The following is a 16,494-nucleotide window of genomic DNA, read 5'->3' as shown; positions in this document are numbered from 1 at the left end:
CCAGCCGGCCTCCCTGGGATCTCTGAGCTCCAGCCCAGCCTGGAATGCTGGCGCCAGCGGTGCTCAGCGCCCATCAGCCCGTCGGTCCTGACCGTGTGTGAGCCTCCACCGGGGCCCCCCTGCTCTCATGGCGAGAGGAGGAGAGGCTCCATGAACTTGCGGTTTGGGCTTGGAGGACACGTAGAGGTGAACACGCGAGGCAGGGCCTGCTCGAGGGGAAGGCAGAGGAAGCTCCACGCCCTCCCGTAAACTGCCTCGCCCCGTGCACCAGGAGGGGCCGTGGGGGTGTGTGAGGGGACCACGCTGGCTGGGGGCACTTTTCAGGCGGGGTGCGTTGTCTGCACGTGGCGTTGCCCTGCCAGCAGCATCCCTCGGTCTCCCCACCTCGGGGCACTTGCAGCCGAGGCCAGGCTGCCCAGGGCGGGGCGTGGGGCTCTGCAGCCACATGTCACCCGTGGGCACCGTGAACACCCAGGAGGCCGCCGGGAGGTCCAAGTGCAGGAGCATGTGAACGAGGAATAGGGGGGGAAGCGCGTCCTGACCGCTCGCCAACCTGAAGGCTGGGGGTTCCGGTCGCCTCCTGTGAAGAAAAGAAAGAGATCCTGGTGTTTGGATGCGCAGCCCGCTCAGCTCGTCCGCGGAACACCAGGGGTAATTTTGGCGACAAGCAGTAAGGAAACCTGAAGTATTTCTCTCCCAGACCCTCCCAGCTTATTAAAAGAACTTATAGACATGAAAATACATTAAAGTGGGCAAAGCGGAGAGGGTGAAAGAGATTAACAACCTTCGCTGAATAGAGCCTATTGATGAAGCGGGCCTGTGAGCCGCTGCGGGCTCAGAAATGAGGTGTGAGCTGCTGAAAAGAAGGTCAGGCCTGTCCAGAATTTTTGGAGGTGGGGGAGTGGAAATTGACATGTAAAAGTATGAAGCGCCTGCCTGGCCCTCGCTTCCCTTTTCCTGGTTGGGGAGATTTACTCGGAAAGAGGAAAACCCGCGCTGCAGCCGATTCCCCAGTTTTACACCCAAATTAAAGGACCCCGTAAAATGCAGCAGAGACAGGGGCGCGTGCCCATAATGTCTATTGTCTGGGGTCTGGGTGTTTCCGCACAGAGCGGGGCCCAGCATGGGAAAGGAGAGCGGCAGAGGGAGCCGGGGCTGGAAAGGGGGGTACCCGACCCGGGCCAGCTTGTGACAGGCACCTGACGGGTATGGCTGCCTTCGGACATCTTTCTAGGAAATGGGGTGTTAGCGAATATAAACGCAAGCAAGCCTGCTGTGTGGGTATGTGTGCGAGGGAAAGTTAGCCGTCAGTCATGTTTTATCTCTTAATGAATAGAGACTGCTGAAGTAAGGGTTAGGTAATTGAGTTTATAATTAATTAGCCATAACCCTCATCAGATAAAGCAGTTGTGAGGAATTTTTTTTTATCTCCTTTCTCTCCCCAGGGCCTGCCCTTCTTTGTCCTTGCACTGACAGCCAGCACTTATCTAGGGCCGCCCGTGCTGGGCCGGCAGCCCTCCCCCTGCCTGGCCAGGGCCCAGGGGTGGTCAGCCGGCCCTGCTTTGTGCTAGGAGGCCGGCAATCAGCCCAGCTGTCCAGGCCATGATGAATTAGCGGTGGGAGTGAACACAGAGGTGGACTCCAGATCGGCCTGATAGCTCCCAGGCTGCTTCTGTGGGTCCCGACTTCAGCGCATCTCTGATAGACCTTTGACGTCTTCCAACAAAGAGGTTACAGAAGGTAGAGATGGATCGCTCCTCCGGAAAGTTGGGCAACTTACACAATACCCCTTAATTTCTATAGCCGGGCGATTGGCTCCGCAAAGGAGGGAAATGAATGAGCGTTTCCACTCTTTCCTTGAGCACCTTTGCTGCTTCTTCATTTCTCCCTCCATTTATTGGCGCTTTACACGTTCGGAGGACAAGCAATAAACAGTGCAAATGTAAGGCATTAAAATCAAAGATTGTGTCAGGTCTGCATTTTACAGACTGTATGGGGGGGAAACCTTCCCCCTTCTCTGTTTAAAGATTAAAAATCCTGTGATAGCGTGAGTTCAGGGAGGAGTTTTTTAAGGAACAAGGTTGTGCCTTTCTTAAGGCTTCCGATACTGAATTAGAAAAATCCTGGACTTGTAATGTCAACTTCCTTGTGATGTTAGTTGTTTTCTTTTTCTAATTAAGCCCCAAGCAGGTACACATAAATCTCTCAATACCCCAGGGATATGGTGAATAAGAGGATGTGATCTTTCTTTTCCATCTGCAGTTGCTATCTATTTTAGGTAGTCTAGGAGACGATTTTGTTTTCCTTTGTTAGCAAGACTAGGTTTCACTTTCCAAGACCCTCTGGTCGTTATTTGGGGACTCAAAAGCCAGAGTGTTTTACCAGACAATATGACTGAATAATGATTTTGAATGTTAATGAAAATTTAATCAGACCAGATATATTATTCAACCTCATTTAGGGAGTAAAGTATGATAAGTGCATTTACAAGTGCTGAAATTTATAGAACAAACAAGTTCATATTTGGGGGGAGTAAAATGAGAAACCCCCAGTCTGGTGTATTGTGATGGGGGAGAGAATGGTTATTTGTTTGGGGTTCGGTTAGAAACAAACATCGACTGCTCTCAGAATCAATTTGGGAAATGACGTTATTAACAAAAATTCCTAGTAAATGCCGATCATCTTCATCACCTTCCAGTATAGAAATACTAGATGCTGTAACTGAGCCGTACCTAACGACTCCATTTTTTTCATGAAGCAAGTACGTATGGTAAATATGCCAGTTCTGGGCTTTCTTTGGGGGAAGAAAAAAGGAATCACATGCATAGGTTCATAGGATGATTGAGACCCAGATGTGAAGTCCAGATTACTCACTCAGCTGGAGGAAGTGGAACTGCCCTGTGGAGCAGACACTCCACCCAACCAGCCTTCCCTTCCCTTCCAGAATTCCTGGGGTGACGTCCAACAAACCGAGTATGAAGCCCACAAAAATCCGTATGATCCTATGAGCAAGGCTGCTGTCACAGCTGAGACAGTTCAGGCCCAGTTCTTGATCAAGGTCAACAGATAGAAAACATTGCGTGGAGGAGACAACGTTCCTTCTCTGCTTCCAACTGAATCGTGCATCACGGCCCTGTCGGCAAACCACGTGGCAAGAGGCAGAGAGGGTGGGTGCGTCCTCCCCCTTTTCTCCCATCCCCCTTATCCTGCCCTTCGTCAGAGAGGCAGAACCAGCCTTTTTCTCAGCCCGCCCTGAACTGCTATTGTAGCTGCAAACCATCAGCTGACTCTCCAACAGCTGATTGAGATGCGGTCGGTCGTAGCCACAGACGGACTCCCCGTGGGGGAAGTTAGCTCAGGGCCTAGAGAGATGGAGGGCACAAGGGGCTTTGAGTCCAGGCCAACCCAGCACCTAGTGCCTACACTTCCACCTGTTAGCCATGCTTTGAGGAAGTTTCTTAACCAGCCTAATTAAGCTTTACTTGCGTCATCTGTTAAGCTGTGGGTTGTCCCCCTGAGTGGGTGAATGGCAGGTAGTCTCGATGTAGGGTTTCAGAAATGGCTAATACCCCTCTCCCCCGCTTTACTTTATTATTTTTTTTGCATAGAAGTTGATAGAGCAAATTACGAGAAACAGTTCTTTAGTCTTCCTTGGTTTTGGAGCCGGTATCCCGGGAAGTTTCGATCCCTTTACGTTTAGCTCCCTGCCGCGGCCAGGGCCCAGGACATCGGTCAGCTCTCCCGGTGTGACCTGTTCATCCCGAGAGGGTGCTCCAGCGGGAAAGCTTTCAGTTCTTCTCTCTCTGTTACTTCTGAAATTTCAACATCATTTATTTTAAACTACGATGACTAATGGATCCTTACCTAGTTTTGTGAAAGAAAAGAAAAGCAGAAAAAGTTGAAACGAAGACAAGGTGAAGTCCTTCCTTTGTGATGTCCAACAAGCCATATTCTCAGGTGTATCACGCAGCCCCTGGCCTTGCTGATGTGTGAGCTGCTGTGTGTTGGGCCCGGAATGGAAAGGAAAGTCTGGCCGGAGGGGCGACTGTCAGCAAAAGTCTATGGAAAATGGTGATGCGGCTGGATCAGGGGGCTTGTGGTGGTGTGGCAGGCATTTCCGAATCACTAGTGTATTTATTCTAAAGGAAACGCCACCTGGAATCTTAAGTTCTCTTTGCTCACCTTTATTTAAACATCATCAAAATTTCTAGATCTAGTTATTAAGTCAGTTACAGGTTTATCATTGTTCAGGTTTATCAAAACCTAACTCTAGGGCTTCCCTGGTAGCGCAGTGGTTGAGAGTCCGCCTGCCGATGCGGGGGACACGGGCTCGTGCCGCGGTCTGGGAAGATCCCACGTGCCGCAGAGCGGCTGGGCCCGTGAGCCATGGCCGCTGAGCCTGCGTGTCCGGAGCCTGTGCTCCGCAACGGGAGAGGCCACAGCGGTGAGAGGCCCCAACAGTGAGAGGCCCACATACTGCAAAAAAAAAAAAAAGAAACCTAACTCTAAGCTTATTTTATCTTGGATATATTTCTGAAGTTTTAAAAGTTGACTTACACTAAATTCAAAATGGAGTGATTCCAGGTTTAAATAGCAATAGAGTATCTGTCTTCCTGTCCTTTAGACTCATTCCCTGAACTTTTGGGTTTTTATATTGTCTGGACACATCAACCCAGACCTCCTTCTCTTGCCTCCACGATGCTGGAAACTGGGAGGCCTGTTGGTACGTGGAGGACCAGGCATCTGGGTAGGGAGGAGGGACCCTTTGGGGGTCTCTGGAGGCACAGAGGCTGTTGCATTCCCAGAAGGCCAGTCTTGTCTCAGAAGTACTGAAGATATTTAAAATTTGCATCTTAATCTAGCATTGCTGAGGCCGTGGCTCTTTCCCTGAGGTTTGTCCCCATCCTTGGTGGCTCACCCACAATGATTTGGGGTGTGTGTGTGTGAGAAAAGTCACCTCACCTGGTGGCAGCCAGGAAGCAGAGGGGCAACCCCAAACTGTGGCACCAGGGAGCATCTCCCAGCTCTGACCTCTCTGGGTTCAGGCCCTGCGTGTTCTCGTGCTCCGTGTGCTGAAGCCCGGGCCCTCCTGTGGTTACCACTTCTAAGCCAGCAGTAGCCTCAAACAGAAGACCCCCCCAAGTGCTGTTCACGTGGACCAAATGCCAGTCCAATTCTGACCCAGCCCCCATGAGTCAGGGACACAGTGTGCACTGGCAAGGCAGTGACCTTGACCAAGGGCACCCCGCGTACACCGGCCGAAATGAGAATAGGGGTGAGTGCGGGAGGGTCACCAATAAGTGTCCCTGCCGGGGTTGCCATTAAATTCCAACACTTCTCTTATATGTGGAACGTAAAGAACACAAAACCAGACTCATACAAAAGGAGATCAGATTTGTGGTTACCAAAGGGGAACAGTAGGGGCTCGGGGAGCTGGAGGGAGGTGGTCAAAAGGTACAAACTTCCAGTTAATAAGTTAACAGGATAAACAAGTACTAGGGATGTAAGGAACAGCATGATGGCTGCAGTCACCACTGCTCTGTGGTGTATAGGAAGGTGAAGAGAGTAACCCTAAGAGAGCTCATCACAAAGAAAAGCTTCCCCCCCCTTCCTTCTTTTTGTCCTTCTTTTCTTTTTATTGTATGTATATGAGAAGACGGATGTTAGCCGAACCTACTGTGGGAGTCATTGCACAATATATACAAGTTAAACCACAATGCTGTGTGCCTTAAACTTACACAGTGACCTATGTCAATTGTTTCTCAATGAAACCAGAAGATAAACTACTTCAGACAGTGCTGCCTGTTTGAGGCTAAACCCCAGGGACGTCTCCTCAGTAAGGGTCGGCTCATGCCGTGTGGTATCTGGGAAGCCACTTGGTCCCGACAGTGTAGCCTGGTTGGCCATCTTCGGTGTTCGAGGGCAGTCTGCTGTAGACGTGCAGAGAGACACACAGACTCAAATCACACCCCATGTAATGGGCCCAGAGTTGCTTGCATGGGAACAAGCCCTCCGGGGAGCGCCCTCATTGGAGCCCACCCAGATGCTGCATCAGCAGTCAGCAGCTCAGTGCAGAGGCACCGCATCCCTGGGACGCTGCTCTTCGGAGCCTTCCCTGAGCATCACACGGGGACCTCGGATGTGGTCCCTCCCCTCTCCTGTCCCCGACCCTCCTGGGTTGCTCATAGCACGTCCATTGAGGAGACCAGGGCACACCACCCTGGTCGCAGACGTTACTTTTTTCATATATATATAGTTATTTATTTATGGCTGTGTTGGATCTCTGCTGCTGCGTGCGGGCTTTCTCTAGCTGTGGCGAGCGGGGGCTCCTCTTTCATTGCAGTGCGCGGGCTTCTCGTTGCAGTGGCTTCTCTGGCAGAGCACGGGCTCTGGGTGCACGGGAGGCAGTAGTTGTGGCTCGCGGGCTCTAGAGCACAGGCTCAGTACTTGTGGCACACAGGTTGCTTCGCAGCATGTGGGATCTTCATGGGCCAGGGCTGGAACCCATGTCCCCTGCACTGGCAGTCCCACAGCCGTTACTTTCAAACCAGAAACTACAAAAGTGGATGCGCACAAAAACGTGGCTTGCGTGTCACACACATGTCGTCCCTCTTTGCGTGTGTGCACCGTACCTGAGTTGACAGATGAGCTCCCCTCTGCCCGCCGGTCAGCTTTGGGATGGCAGCAAATACAGTCAGTTACTGATAAGGAAAGACCGATACAAGCATTTTCTATGGATGCCTGTAACTGATTTCCGAGAATTCAGCACAGAAGTCACTTGGGAATCGATTGGGTACAAAGAAAGGTTTTCCAGTTAGAAGCACTGAAGGATGCAGAAGTTTACTGAAGTTCATCCTGAAATATCTCTTTTGATCTGTGCCATGTTTTTTGTTTAAGCGTTTGAATGTTTTAGGTGAGCATAGCTACCCTCCGCGCGGCTGCCTGGGTGATCCCAGGGAATTCTCGTTTTTCTGGCAGAGGACTGGGTAATTGGCAAGACGCCATGTACGTCATTTAATTTAGTATTGCCGTTTGGGGAGAATGCTTATCTTAATTGCTAAAACCTTTAACTTTGTATAAATTCAAATGGAACATAATTCAGGCAATATAGCAATCTTTAACAAATTCCACCATCAACATTACTACAGAAAGGAAACTTAAGTTGGGCACATAAAATTATAACTCATTTAACTTTTCTTTAGTTGGTAAGCAAATTACTGTTCACTGCTTCAACACATTGTATCCAAGGTTTTGGAAACATTAGTTAAAACATGAAAAGATAATACTGTAGCATATGAACATAACATCTCCAGAGAGACATATTTATCGAACATTTTAGCTGCAAGGTTCTGGAGGGGTTTGGACTGAGTAAAAGCAGTTTTCCTTATAAAGGATAAGGCTTAGTGTTTTTTGGAAAAAAAAGACATTTGAGCCTTCAAGTTGGAAAATCGACAGGCAGAACATATACATCTACTTGGATTTGTTTGAAATATAGTAACTTAGGGGAAATTACTTTAAAATGTATAAAATTAAGAAAGCAGACTGTTTAAGTAGTTATGATGACTCTTATCCAGAGATGATAAAAAGTAGTGAATATGAATTATTTCGCAGTGAATTACATTCTGTGTGCACAATTATCTGTTCTCATTACTTGCTGTGTACTTCCCCTTTGTCAAAAGTTATAACATATCCATCTACCATGAAAGGTCCCTATAACGTGAAGGTGGTTTCCCTCCGTGCCTGTGAAATTGATGAGCTGATGAGCTGGGAGAGACTCACTCATATTTTAATGCCAGCCATACCAGTCCTCACACCCAGGGAGCTGGGGCATCAAACTCGGTGGTAGCAAGGAGTATTTGCCGCTGTAATTGACAAATAATACCCCTCATAAATACTGCCAGTCTTTTCAATTAGTTTTCATCTAAAATTCGGGCTACAAAATGATGGCCTGTCAACTGACAATAAATGGCAAAAATTAATAAATTGTCTTCTAAATAGAATGGACACTTAAGAAAAATTGGGCAGCCAATTTAGCACAGCATGGAGCGAGGGGAACCTTTTGTACTGGTGCCGGGCACTAATGTCGTCTCCGTCTTTATTAATGGTCCTCAGCGGCTGCTGACAGTTTTGTTGCTACTGGCAACTTTCTTCATTAAAATTAAAGCCAGCATCAAATTCTATTAGCCGTATGCTGGGCACCTTGCACTTTCTTATACATATTGTTTCTTTTATTAACTCCCTCTCCACCCATGAGAAGTTTTAAAAGAAGTTAAATAGGAGGAAATACTTGCCAAGGCTAGAGAACCATTCTCTGTCCTTGAGGAAGAATAGCTCGCTCTTGTCCTATTAGAGCCCGCATCCTAAAATCTACAAACATCTCTTTTTTCTGTTCCCTCCCCTTTCAACATGGGAGCCTGTTACCTCTATAAACGTGTATGTTCTTGGGGCTGCCAGCTTTCAGATAGAAACAACCAAGTAGCATCAGGCCTTCTACTTGCTTGTTTTTCCTGGGCAGTTTTTTTTTTTTTTTTTTTAAGTTCTGGCTTTCCTTTTCTAACTGTATTTCATAGCTGACTGTACCTTAGCACAATAGTAGCTTGATGCTCGGAGGGACTTGAATTTGTCAGGAATGCCTTAGAGTTATTTTCCCTGAAGGCATTACTTTTATCTGTAGAACAAATTTCAACCTTTGAAGGCAAAAAAATCAAGCTTTGCTGAACAAGTTCTGAACTATTGTCTGGAGAGCCGTTGGCCTGCCCCTCACAGCACTGAAAGCAGTTCAAAGACCGAAATCCCTCAGCCCTGGCTCCGAGCCTCTTTTCGGCAGCAAGAAGTAACAAACAGCTCAGGTTCGAGGGCAGCTCGGGTCCTGCCTGGGAGCCCAGGCGGACACCACCGAGCAGAGGTTGTGTGACTGCCCCTGGGTGCCTCTTGAAGGGGAATTAGGCTGCGATCACCAGCCACACGGGCTCCCTTTCCCTCCCAAACCAGTCTCTTAACTGCTTTCTTATGGCCTGAGTTTGGGGGCTAAACCTTCCTCTCAAGTGTTTTTCTTCTTCTCTTTCTTTCAACTTTATCTTACACTAAAAGAAACACAGACACTTGTGAAAACTATAAAAAGTAAAGTGCCGGGCACCGAAGGAAAAGGCACTTACCAGAAAACCTACTCAGAAAAATGTAACATCTCTGAGCATCCTGGCAGTCAAGGTGAAAAGGAAAATACAGATCTGTGCTCTGTTGAGAGTCATTATGCGAGTGCCCGGCATTTCCTGTAAACCTCTTAACCAACCGTTTGAAACCGTGGTTGCTGTTCTTTTTTTTTCCCCCCCCCGCAAGGAAATAGTTTATGGATTCAGTATACGAGTGAGCTTTTCTAATCACATAGGTTTCCAATCACCGCTGTCTCCCCATACCTTCTACTGTCACATCACAGATCAATAGGAATAGTATCTAGGATAGTGTTAAACCAAAGAGAATCCAATTTGTGAAATATCCTGTCTTAGTCTCAATTTTGGATTTTTTTTAACATAAGAAGTGACTGGAGTTTGCAAACAGTTCATATTTAAAGACTGTACAGCTTTTTGCTTTGCAGAGGGTTCTTGCAGTCTGTTTTATTCTTTGTGACATTTTCATAGTGAAGTGAATCAGTCACATCATTGCAGGAAGGCTCTGCTGTCTAGTCTTCTTTCTGTGTGATCTTAAATAATTCAATGAAGAACAACATGTCTAATAGTGTTTCAGTTAGTTGGCGTTTAAAAAACAAGCATTCACTAAGACTATTATTTGCTAAAATCTAGACGTGCAATTATTTACTATTGTCGAAGGGCCCATAAAATGAACAGAACCAAATCTCTGTACGTGCCTGCGGCCCTCTGAGCCTAGAGGGGCTCTTCTCCCACTGCAGACACCCCCCCTCCCCAATATCTGAACCTGGCAAGGAAACAGTTGTTACTTGATGATTGAACCCACTAATGTGTTACAGTAAATGGGGCATGAAATACAATACTTCATATATAGTATATACCGAGTGATTCTTGTATTGAAACAAGGCCATTTTTAACTTGCTGACACAATACTTGCAGTGTTTCATCGTTAAATTGCCCTGATTAACAATCACCTTCTAGAGTGAGACCGTTGGAGTCATTGTTTTTCTAATGTGATGCATCAGAGGATTGGTTGAACATGACTTCACCCTCTTTTATGTTTTAAATTTTGTTATTTGAGGACTTCGGCGTGAAATAAGGTATCGTCTTTTTTATGTGGACATTTCCTTAAGCACATTTTTGATGACTGCTGAGAATTTTATCCAGAGTTTTGATGTCAGTAAGGTGTGATGGACGCCACTTGATTTTACTCCGTAATTAGGGAGCACATTTCTCGTTGATGGCAACAGCCTCTAAGCTGGAGCACAGAAGACGTTGGGAGAGGATGTTTGGTAGAAAAGAAGCACATCCGACCTGCCCCACAGTCACCATCACCTCTGTCGCCCACATGCATTGTGTGTATTCAGCAGCGTAGCCCATGCCTGCAATTCGGGGCTCTGCACGCTGACGGCTATCTTCCCTCTCCTTCCAGGTATGTTCAGACACGTGAGCTGTCTGTGAAACGACCCACTAGTGACCCTGGTGGGCAGCTGGTGGATGGGTGGGCATGCTCGTTCCCGCTCACCAAGGGAGTAGTTCTAGGGATGGCCCTTTACCTTCTTTATGCCTATTTACACTTGTAAGCACATATATCCGTTTGATGGCAGTTTTCAGCAACCTGACATTTCCTCAAATGAAACTGCTGGGGAAGACACTGGAATCTGTAGACAAGTTCCACCTGACGTCTTAGATGTAAGACAGCAAGACCATTTGGGAGGAAGAGAATCATTTTGCACCCTGTCCTGGGTGTCTTGGGTATCTTTGTTTGAACTCACGCCTTTAGGCAAAGACTGAGAGCAGGGGTGCCCCCTTCAGCCAGACTAACCTAGTAACTGAGCACTTGGCAGGTAATGGTCTGAAATGAAAACTCACCCACTAGCTTATAGAGACCCTGCCGTCCTGGGCCTTCAGTGATAGCTCTGAGTATACACACAGCCCCAGGACGTGGCACTGACTAGATTCACTTTGGTTTTCCAGAAACGCAGTCTCTCTCTGTCTCTATCTCTCTGTCTCTGTCTCTGTCATTTTCTAATCAGTTCACAACAGTATTCAGTTTCCAAGAAATTAAGTAGTAGTAATAGTGGTCGTAGTAATCATCGGCATCGCTGGGATAGAAGATAGTCGTGGAAAGAAATATTTGTGCTGCTCATAAAAAGATCGCATGTGTTGGGCTTCCCTGGTGGCGCAGTGGTTGAGAGTCCGCCTGCCAACGCGGGGGACACAGGTTCATGCCCCATTCCGGGAAGATCCCACATGCCGCGGAGCGGCTGGGCCCGTGAGCCATGGCTACTGAGCCTGTGCGTCCAGAGCCTGTGCTCCGCAACGGGAGAGGCCACAACAGTGAGAGGCCCGCGTAACGCAAAAAAAAACAAAAACAAAACAAAACAAAAAAAGATCTCATGTGGGGCTTCCCTAGTGGCGCAGTGGTTGAGAATCTGCCTGCCAATGCAGGGGACACGGGTTTGAGCCCCGGTCTGGGAGGATCACACATGTCGTGGAGCAGCTGGGCCCGTGAGCCACAACTACTGAGCCTGCGCGTCTGGACCCTGTGCTCCGCAACAAGAGAGGCCGCGACAGTGAGAGGCCCGCGCACGGCGATGAAGAGTGGCCCCCGCTCGCCACAACTAGAGAAAGCCCTCGCACAGAAACGAACACCCAACACAGCCAAAAATAAAAATAAATAAATTAAAAGAAGGTTCAACATTTAAAAAAAAAAAAAAGATGGCATGTGGAATGTTTCTGGAGACCAGGGCTTAGCAGTATCAGGGGCGGGACGGCTGTGGATTCCTGTTCTGTGCCGGTTCTCATCCACAGTAGAGCCTGCCTGGAGGGCTGTGTGGAGAAAGCTCGATGCTCGCCCTCGCAAGTGCCTAGAGGGTGGCGAAGTGGGAGCCTGCCCGCCAAGCGGGTACCACCCCTGGTTTAAGTCTTGGCTTAAAAGCGAAACATGGCTCTTGGCACCAACTTTCTTCTTTTCTTAACCAGGAGCAAAGTGAGTCATCCTTCCCTCCTTTGATTTCTCCGGTAGAAACTCTAATCCAGGTTTGAATTGCCTTCCTCTGCCTGTGCCCACATCTTAATTTCCAAAATAGAAGAATCCCGAGGGGCAGGCCCCGCGCAGTGTTCTTCTTTATGCCTCCCTGTATCCAAAGCAGCACTTTACACTTACCATGCGTACAGGAAGACGATTTGTACTGATTCGGTGTCTGATGCGATCTCCTTACGAGCGTGCGATTTCTATTCACCTTTGCTGTGTGGTGCAAGGCATGTGGTTACCGTAAGAGGATTGGAGCCCTACAGACAACGTGGGTGCAGATTTGGGTTTTACTCCTCACTGGCCATATTACATCGCACGATTATTTAATCTCCACGAAACCTTTTACCGTTCACGGCGATGGTTATGTCATACAGTTATGTGTTCATTTGTCCAACAGCCTTTTCTTGAGCACTTGTCGTGTGCCAGGTTGTAGGAAACAAAAATGAGCTAGACGAGAATGGCCTCTTCCCTGGTTAAGCTGCTGCTGCAGAAGCCCAGGAGCCCGACAGGGGGGAGCAGATGTGATCTGGGTAGGCAGCAGTGTCAGATGGAAACAGAATGTGAACCACAGATACAATCGCACCCCTCTTTTGGTATTCATATTAGAAAGAGTAAATAAGAACAAGTGAAATGAAATTTAATAATGTTTTGTTTAACTGAGTCTATCCCAAATTAAATCATGTCAGCATGTAACCAATTTAAAAAGTTGCCCATTTTTCCTGCTAAGCCTTCAGAATCTGGTGTGTGGTTTTGGTTTACACCTACAGCAAGCCTCAGAGCTGAGGACAGGTGGAGTCCTCACTTGTCACCCGGGGCTCGTGGTGACTCTGCTGGGCAGAGCAGGCCCAGAGCTGAGGGGACTTAAGCTGACTAGGAGATGCCTGCTGAGGAGGCGGGAGAGGCAGGGGGAGGGGCGCCACAGTTGGTGACAACTCTCACCAGTTTGGCAGTGCTGCCCAGTCTGGGAGTGATGGGGAGCCTGAACACGGTGGGAAGGAACTACCTGGGGTGCCCTGGGAGAGCTCCCCACAGCTGCTGGTGACTTTCTAGGGGCAGAGTGTAACCTGGAAAGAAACCAGGTCTCAGCAGTGGCAGCATGTGAGGCAGGTGGGTGAGCAGTTGGCAGACAGGTAGGAGAGAAACGAGAAGGAAGTGAGAACAGAGCATATCCCAAGGAGAACGCGTTTAGAAGTGTTGGTTAGGGGAGAAAAGACAGATCTCCCCTGCAGAAGACTAACACTTAGCTGATGGAGATGTGCAATCTCGCAGCTCACCTGGTGTCTCACACCAGGTAACTTCCATGTTCCACGCACACCTTGCTCACACGCACGCTAACAGTCGCCCTGGTGGGTGTCCTGTGGGGGCTGATGACTGGGTTTGGGGATCATTTGCTTGAATAAAGAAGCAGCCACAGGTTCTTTATTGTTGCTTGTCCAGGAATTCCTCTCTGCCATGTTTGCACACACACGTTCGCGTGTGTCGCCCCACAGTTTGTACTTGGGGCAATGCCCCCCCATCGCACAAAGGGGCCCCTCCATCCTTGGCCTCACGCTGTCACCTGGCTGGACACTGGGGTGTTCTGGCTTCCGAGGCGGGGGATTGAATTCAGTTTGATTTTCTTTAGGAAAAGAAGTCTCACCGGCTCCGAGCGAGTGGCGTCCATCTCCCGCCCGCAGTTTTTGTTTGTGGTTCTCGCCTCCAGGAGTGGTCTGGCTGGGAGGACAGGTCAGGGCCGGGATGATGACGGAGCAGCCCTGCTCCGCCGCGCGCCCGCTGGGCCCCCGGACGGCAGTCAGTGTTGCGGGGTGACTGCAGCGGTGTCACCAGGCTGCCGTCAAGGCAGAGCTCTCATCCCAGCTGCCGCAACCCTGGTGGCAGAAAGAGGCAAGGTAAGAGGGAAGACAAACGAAGTGATCAAGAGGTGATATTAACTAGAAAAATCAAGAAGGATCTGTCCATCCTGGTGGCAACGGTTTCTTCTTCGTTTCCTTTCTTTTCGTTCGATGAGGGGAGTGTTTCTGGTGGTTGTTTTAAATTATCCCAGTATATAGCAGCCTCGTTGTTTTGTTTTTCCGCCCCTGTTTAGAATTCATTTGGTCCTCGTGGGGACTTCATAATTCAGCCAGACCTAACGTGAAGTCCACATCTCTTCAGCGTTCCTCAGGGTTAACGTGCTTTTCTAAAAAGGGGAGAAAAAACCAACAAACTTTTTTTCCCTTCCCCATCATTGTTCTCCGTCTCGTTATTCAGTTGACACGGAATTAAATTGGATTCTGTGTCCATCATTATTAAAATGTGAAGTGTGTCGGTCACAAAGCATCCATTCCGGGGCAGTTGGCTGAATAATTCTTTTCTTTATTATCCCAAATTACTGCTGAGCTCTGGAGAGGGGAGCAGTTTAGCCAATTATTGCCATTTGAGCTGGATTTGTGGGTGATTAGCTCCTGGTCGAATCCAGTCCCGGCCGGCGCTTTGAAGCCGCGCCGTGTGATTTTCTCAGCGGTGAGGTAGAAATCGACGCGGCTAATGACAGGAAGGTCGCGCGGGTGAGCTGACCCGCGCGTGGTGCAGGCTTGGGTTTCGCAAATAGGGCATCCACAATAACAAGTGTGTCACTAACCCCGCCGTGCATAATCGAGGCTTTATAGGATTGTCGGAGATGCTGACAGCTCAATTAAAGTGGAACCCTTTGTACCCTACAACCTGGCAGAATGACAGAAATATTACTAACCAGAAAGGGGAGGGCATCGCGAGGGAGCTGCTTAGGGATCCAGAATCCTCACTGGTGCCTTGGCCTCGTCCCCCAACTCCCTCCACCGGCTGGAGCAAAGCTTCCATTTGTGGGATAATAGATCCTCTGGATGGGGGGCTAGGGATGCAGATATTACCATTCCAAAAAAAGAGCTCAGCTAAGAGGGGCTTCCCGCTGTTTCTATGGAAACACTCTAAACTAGGTGGAAAGTTAAAATGGTGGAGTCCTGGCAGAGCTTCCAGGTCCTGGTCGAACTGGTCCGTCTCCTTTTACCAACACTGACATCCAAACCTCACGTGTATGAATTTGCTAGAATTGTTCTGTTTGAGGAGCATCTGGGGAAACCATTTCATAGGAATTATCTTCTTGCATATAATGAACGGTTGTTACTGACTTTCTTCTTTGACTTAAGAGTATTTTTCTACGTCTAGAACCGCAAGCTGTTTTGATCCACAGTGTATAGTCCTGTCATTTTTGTCCCACTTGCTTTTTCCTGTTAAACCTGTAGCAGGTGGGTCCCTCATCCCGATGTGATTCAGTGGCGTCGTAATTGAGTGGCGGGTTGCTGCACCCTCCCTGCGTTCTGGATTTTGGTTTTAGGTTTGCGATGGATTCCTCTGCTATCTGGAGACGTTCCGGATTTGGGGAGAGAGTTTAGAACCAGGCACGTCTGTAAATGGGCGTGATTACTTAGGACTCACCGCATGCCAGCTCCGGCACACCTGGCGCCCCAGAGTTCCCAGTCTGTTGGGGTGTGCTGTATTTGAGGTGCCTGATGGATACTCAGGGAACGCGTCCTACTGGGGAGGAAAAGTGAGACTCGAGCGAGCAGGGAGTTGAGAGCTGAAGATGCTGTGTGACGTGGGGACCTGCAGGGCATTCGTGGTGAGGTCCGGGCTGTACTACCTGCTGTGCTGGGTGCTGGTGGGTGAGACCATTTCTCTGTCCTACGGCAGCTTACAACCTGTTTGTACACCGTTGTACTAGTCTTTCAGGGCTGCCGTAACAAAGTACTGTTACGGAACCAAACCCGGGTCCCCTTGCCCGCACTAAAGCCAGGCTCCTGGCGCCGGGTTGTGGCGAAGGGGGAAAGGCAGCGTTTATTGCAGGGCACCAAGCATGGAGTCTAGGCAGCTGGTGCTCTAACGGCCTGAATTCCCCGTTGGCTTTCAGGGACAGGTTTTTAAAGACGGGGAGAGGGAGGGGGGTTGGAGGATGTGTGATCAGCTCACAGACACTCTTCTGATTGGTTGGTGGTGAGGTCATCGGGAGTCAGCATCACCAGCCTTCTGGTTCCAGCCCATCTGGGGTCTGTGTGCTGGTGGGCAGCATGCAGTTAACTTCTCCCACCTGGTATGGGTTTCCGTATCTGCAAAACAGCTCAAAGGATGACTTAGAATATTATCTGTAGCCCTTGAGGAGGAATTAAAGGTCCTTGACTTTGTTTAATGGCTAAACTATTACTTGGTCTTGCTTGACTGTTTTCTTCCTGCGTTTCCTCACTTCTCTGATTACATTTATTCAAAACTTTTATTAAAGGTTTTCTACAGACAAGGGGCAGG

The 16,494-nt window shown here is 48.7% G+C and overlaps 1 protein-coding gene across 12 annotated transcripts in view; it reads left to right on the top strand.

The window, feature by feature from the left end:
• The window catches only part of AGAP1 (ArfGAP with GTPase domain, ankyrin repeat and PH domain 1), a 555,489-nt gene that overhangs the window by 329,881 nt on the left and 209,114 nt on the right, over window positions 1-16,494 (top strand). The window contains exon 10 of one of the 12 annotated variants that reach the window (XM_033859485.2): window positions 1,446-1,938. The exons of the other annotated variants lie outside the window; for them this stretch is intronic. Within the exon in view, the coding sequence (XP_033715376.1) occupies window positions 1,446-1,571 (126 nt within the window). The 3' untranslated portion in view covers window positions 1,572-1,938. Of the gene's footprint in view, window positions 1-1,445; window positions 1,939-16,494 lie in introns of those variants that run through there. 12 annotated transcript variants of the gene reach the window in all.

Source organism: Tursiops truncatus, chromosome 7 (genome assembly GCF_011762595.2).
Source record: "Tursiops truncatus isolate mTurTru1 chromosome 7, mTurTru1.mat.Y, whole genome shotgun sequence".
In the NCBI taxonomy this organism is placed as follows: Eukaryota; Metazoa; Chordata; class Mammalia; order Artiodactyla; family Delphinidae; genus Tursiops; species Tursiops truncatus.
Note: the sequence above shows the minus strand (reverse complement) of the source record. Positions and strands in the feature narration are given on the sequence as shown.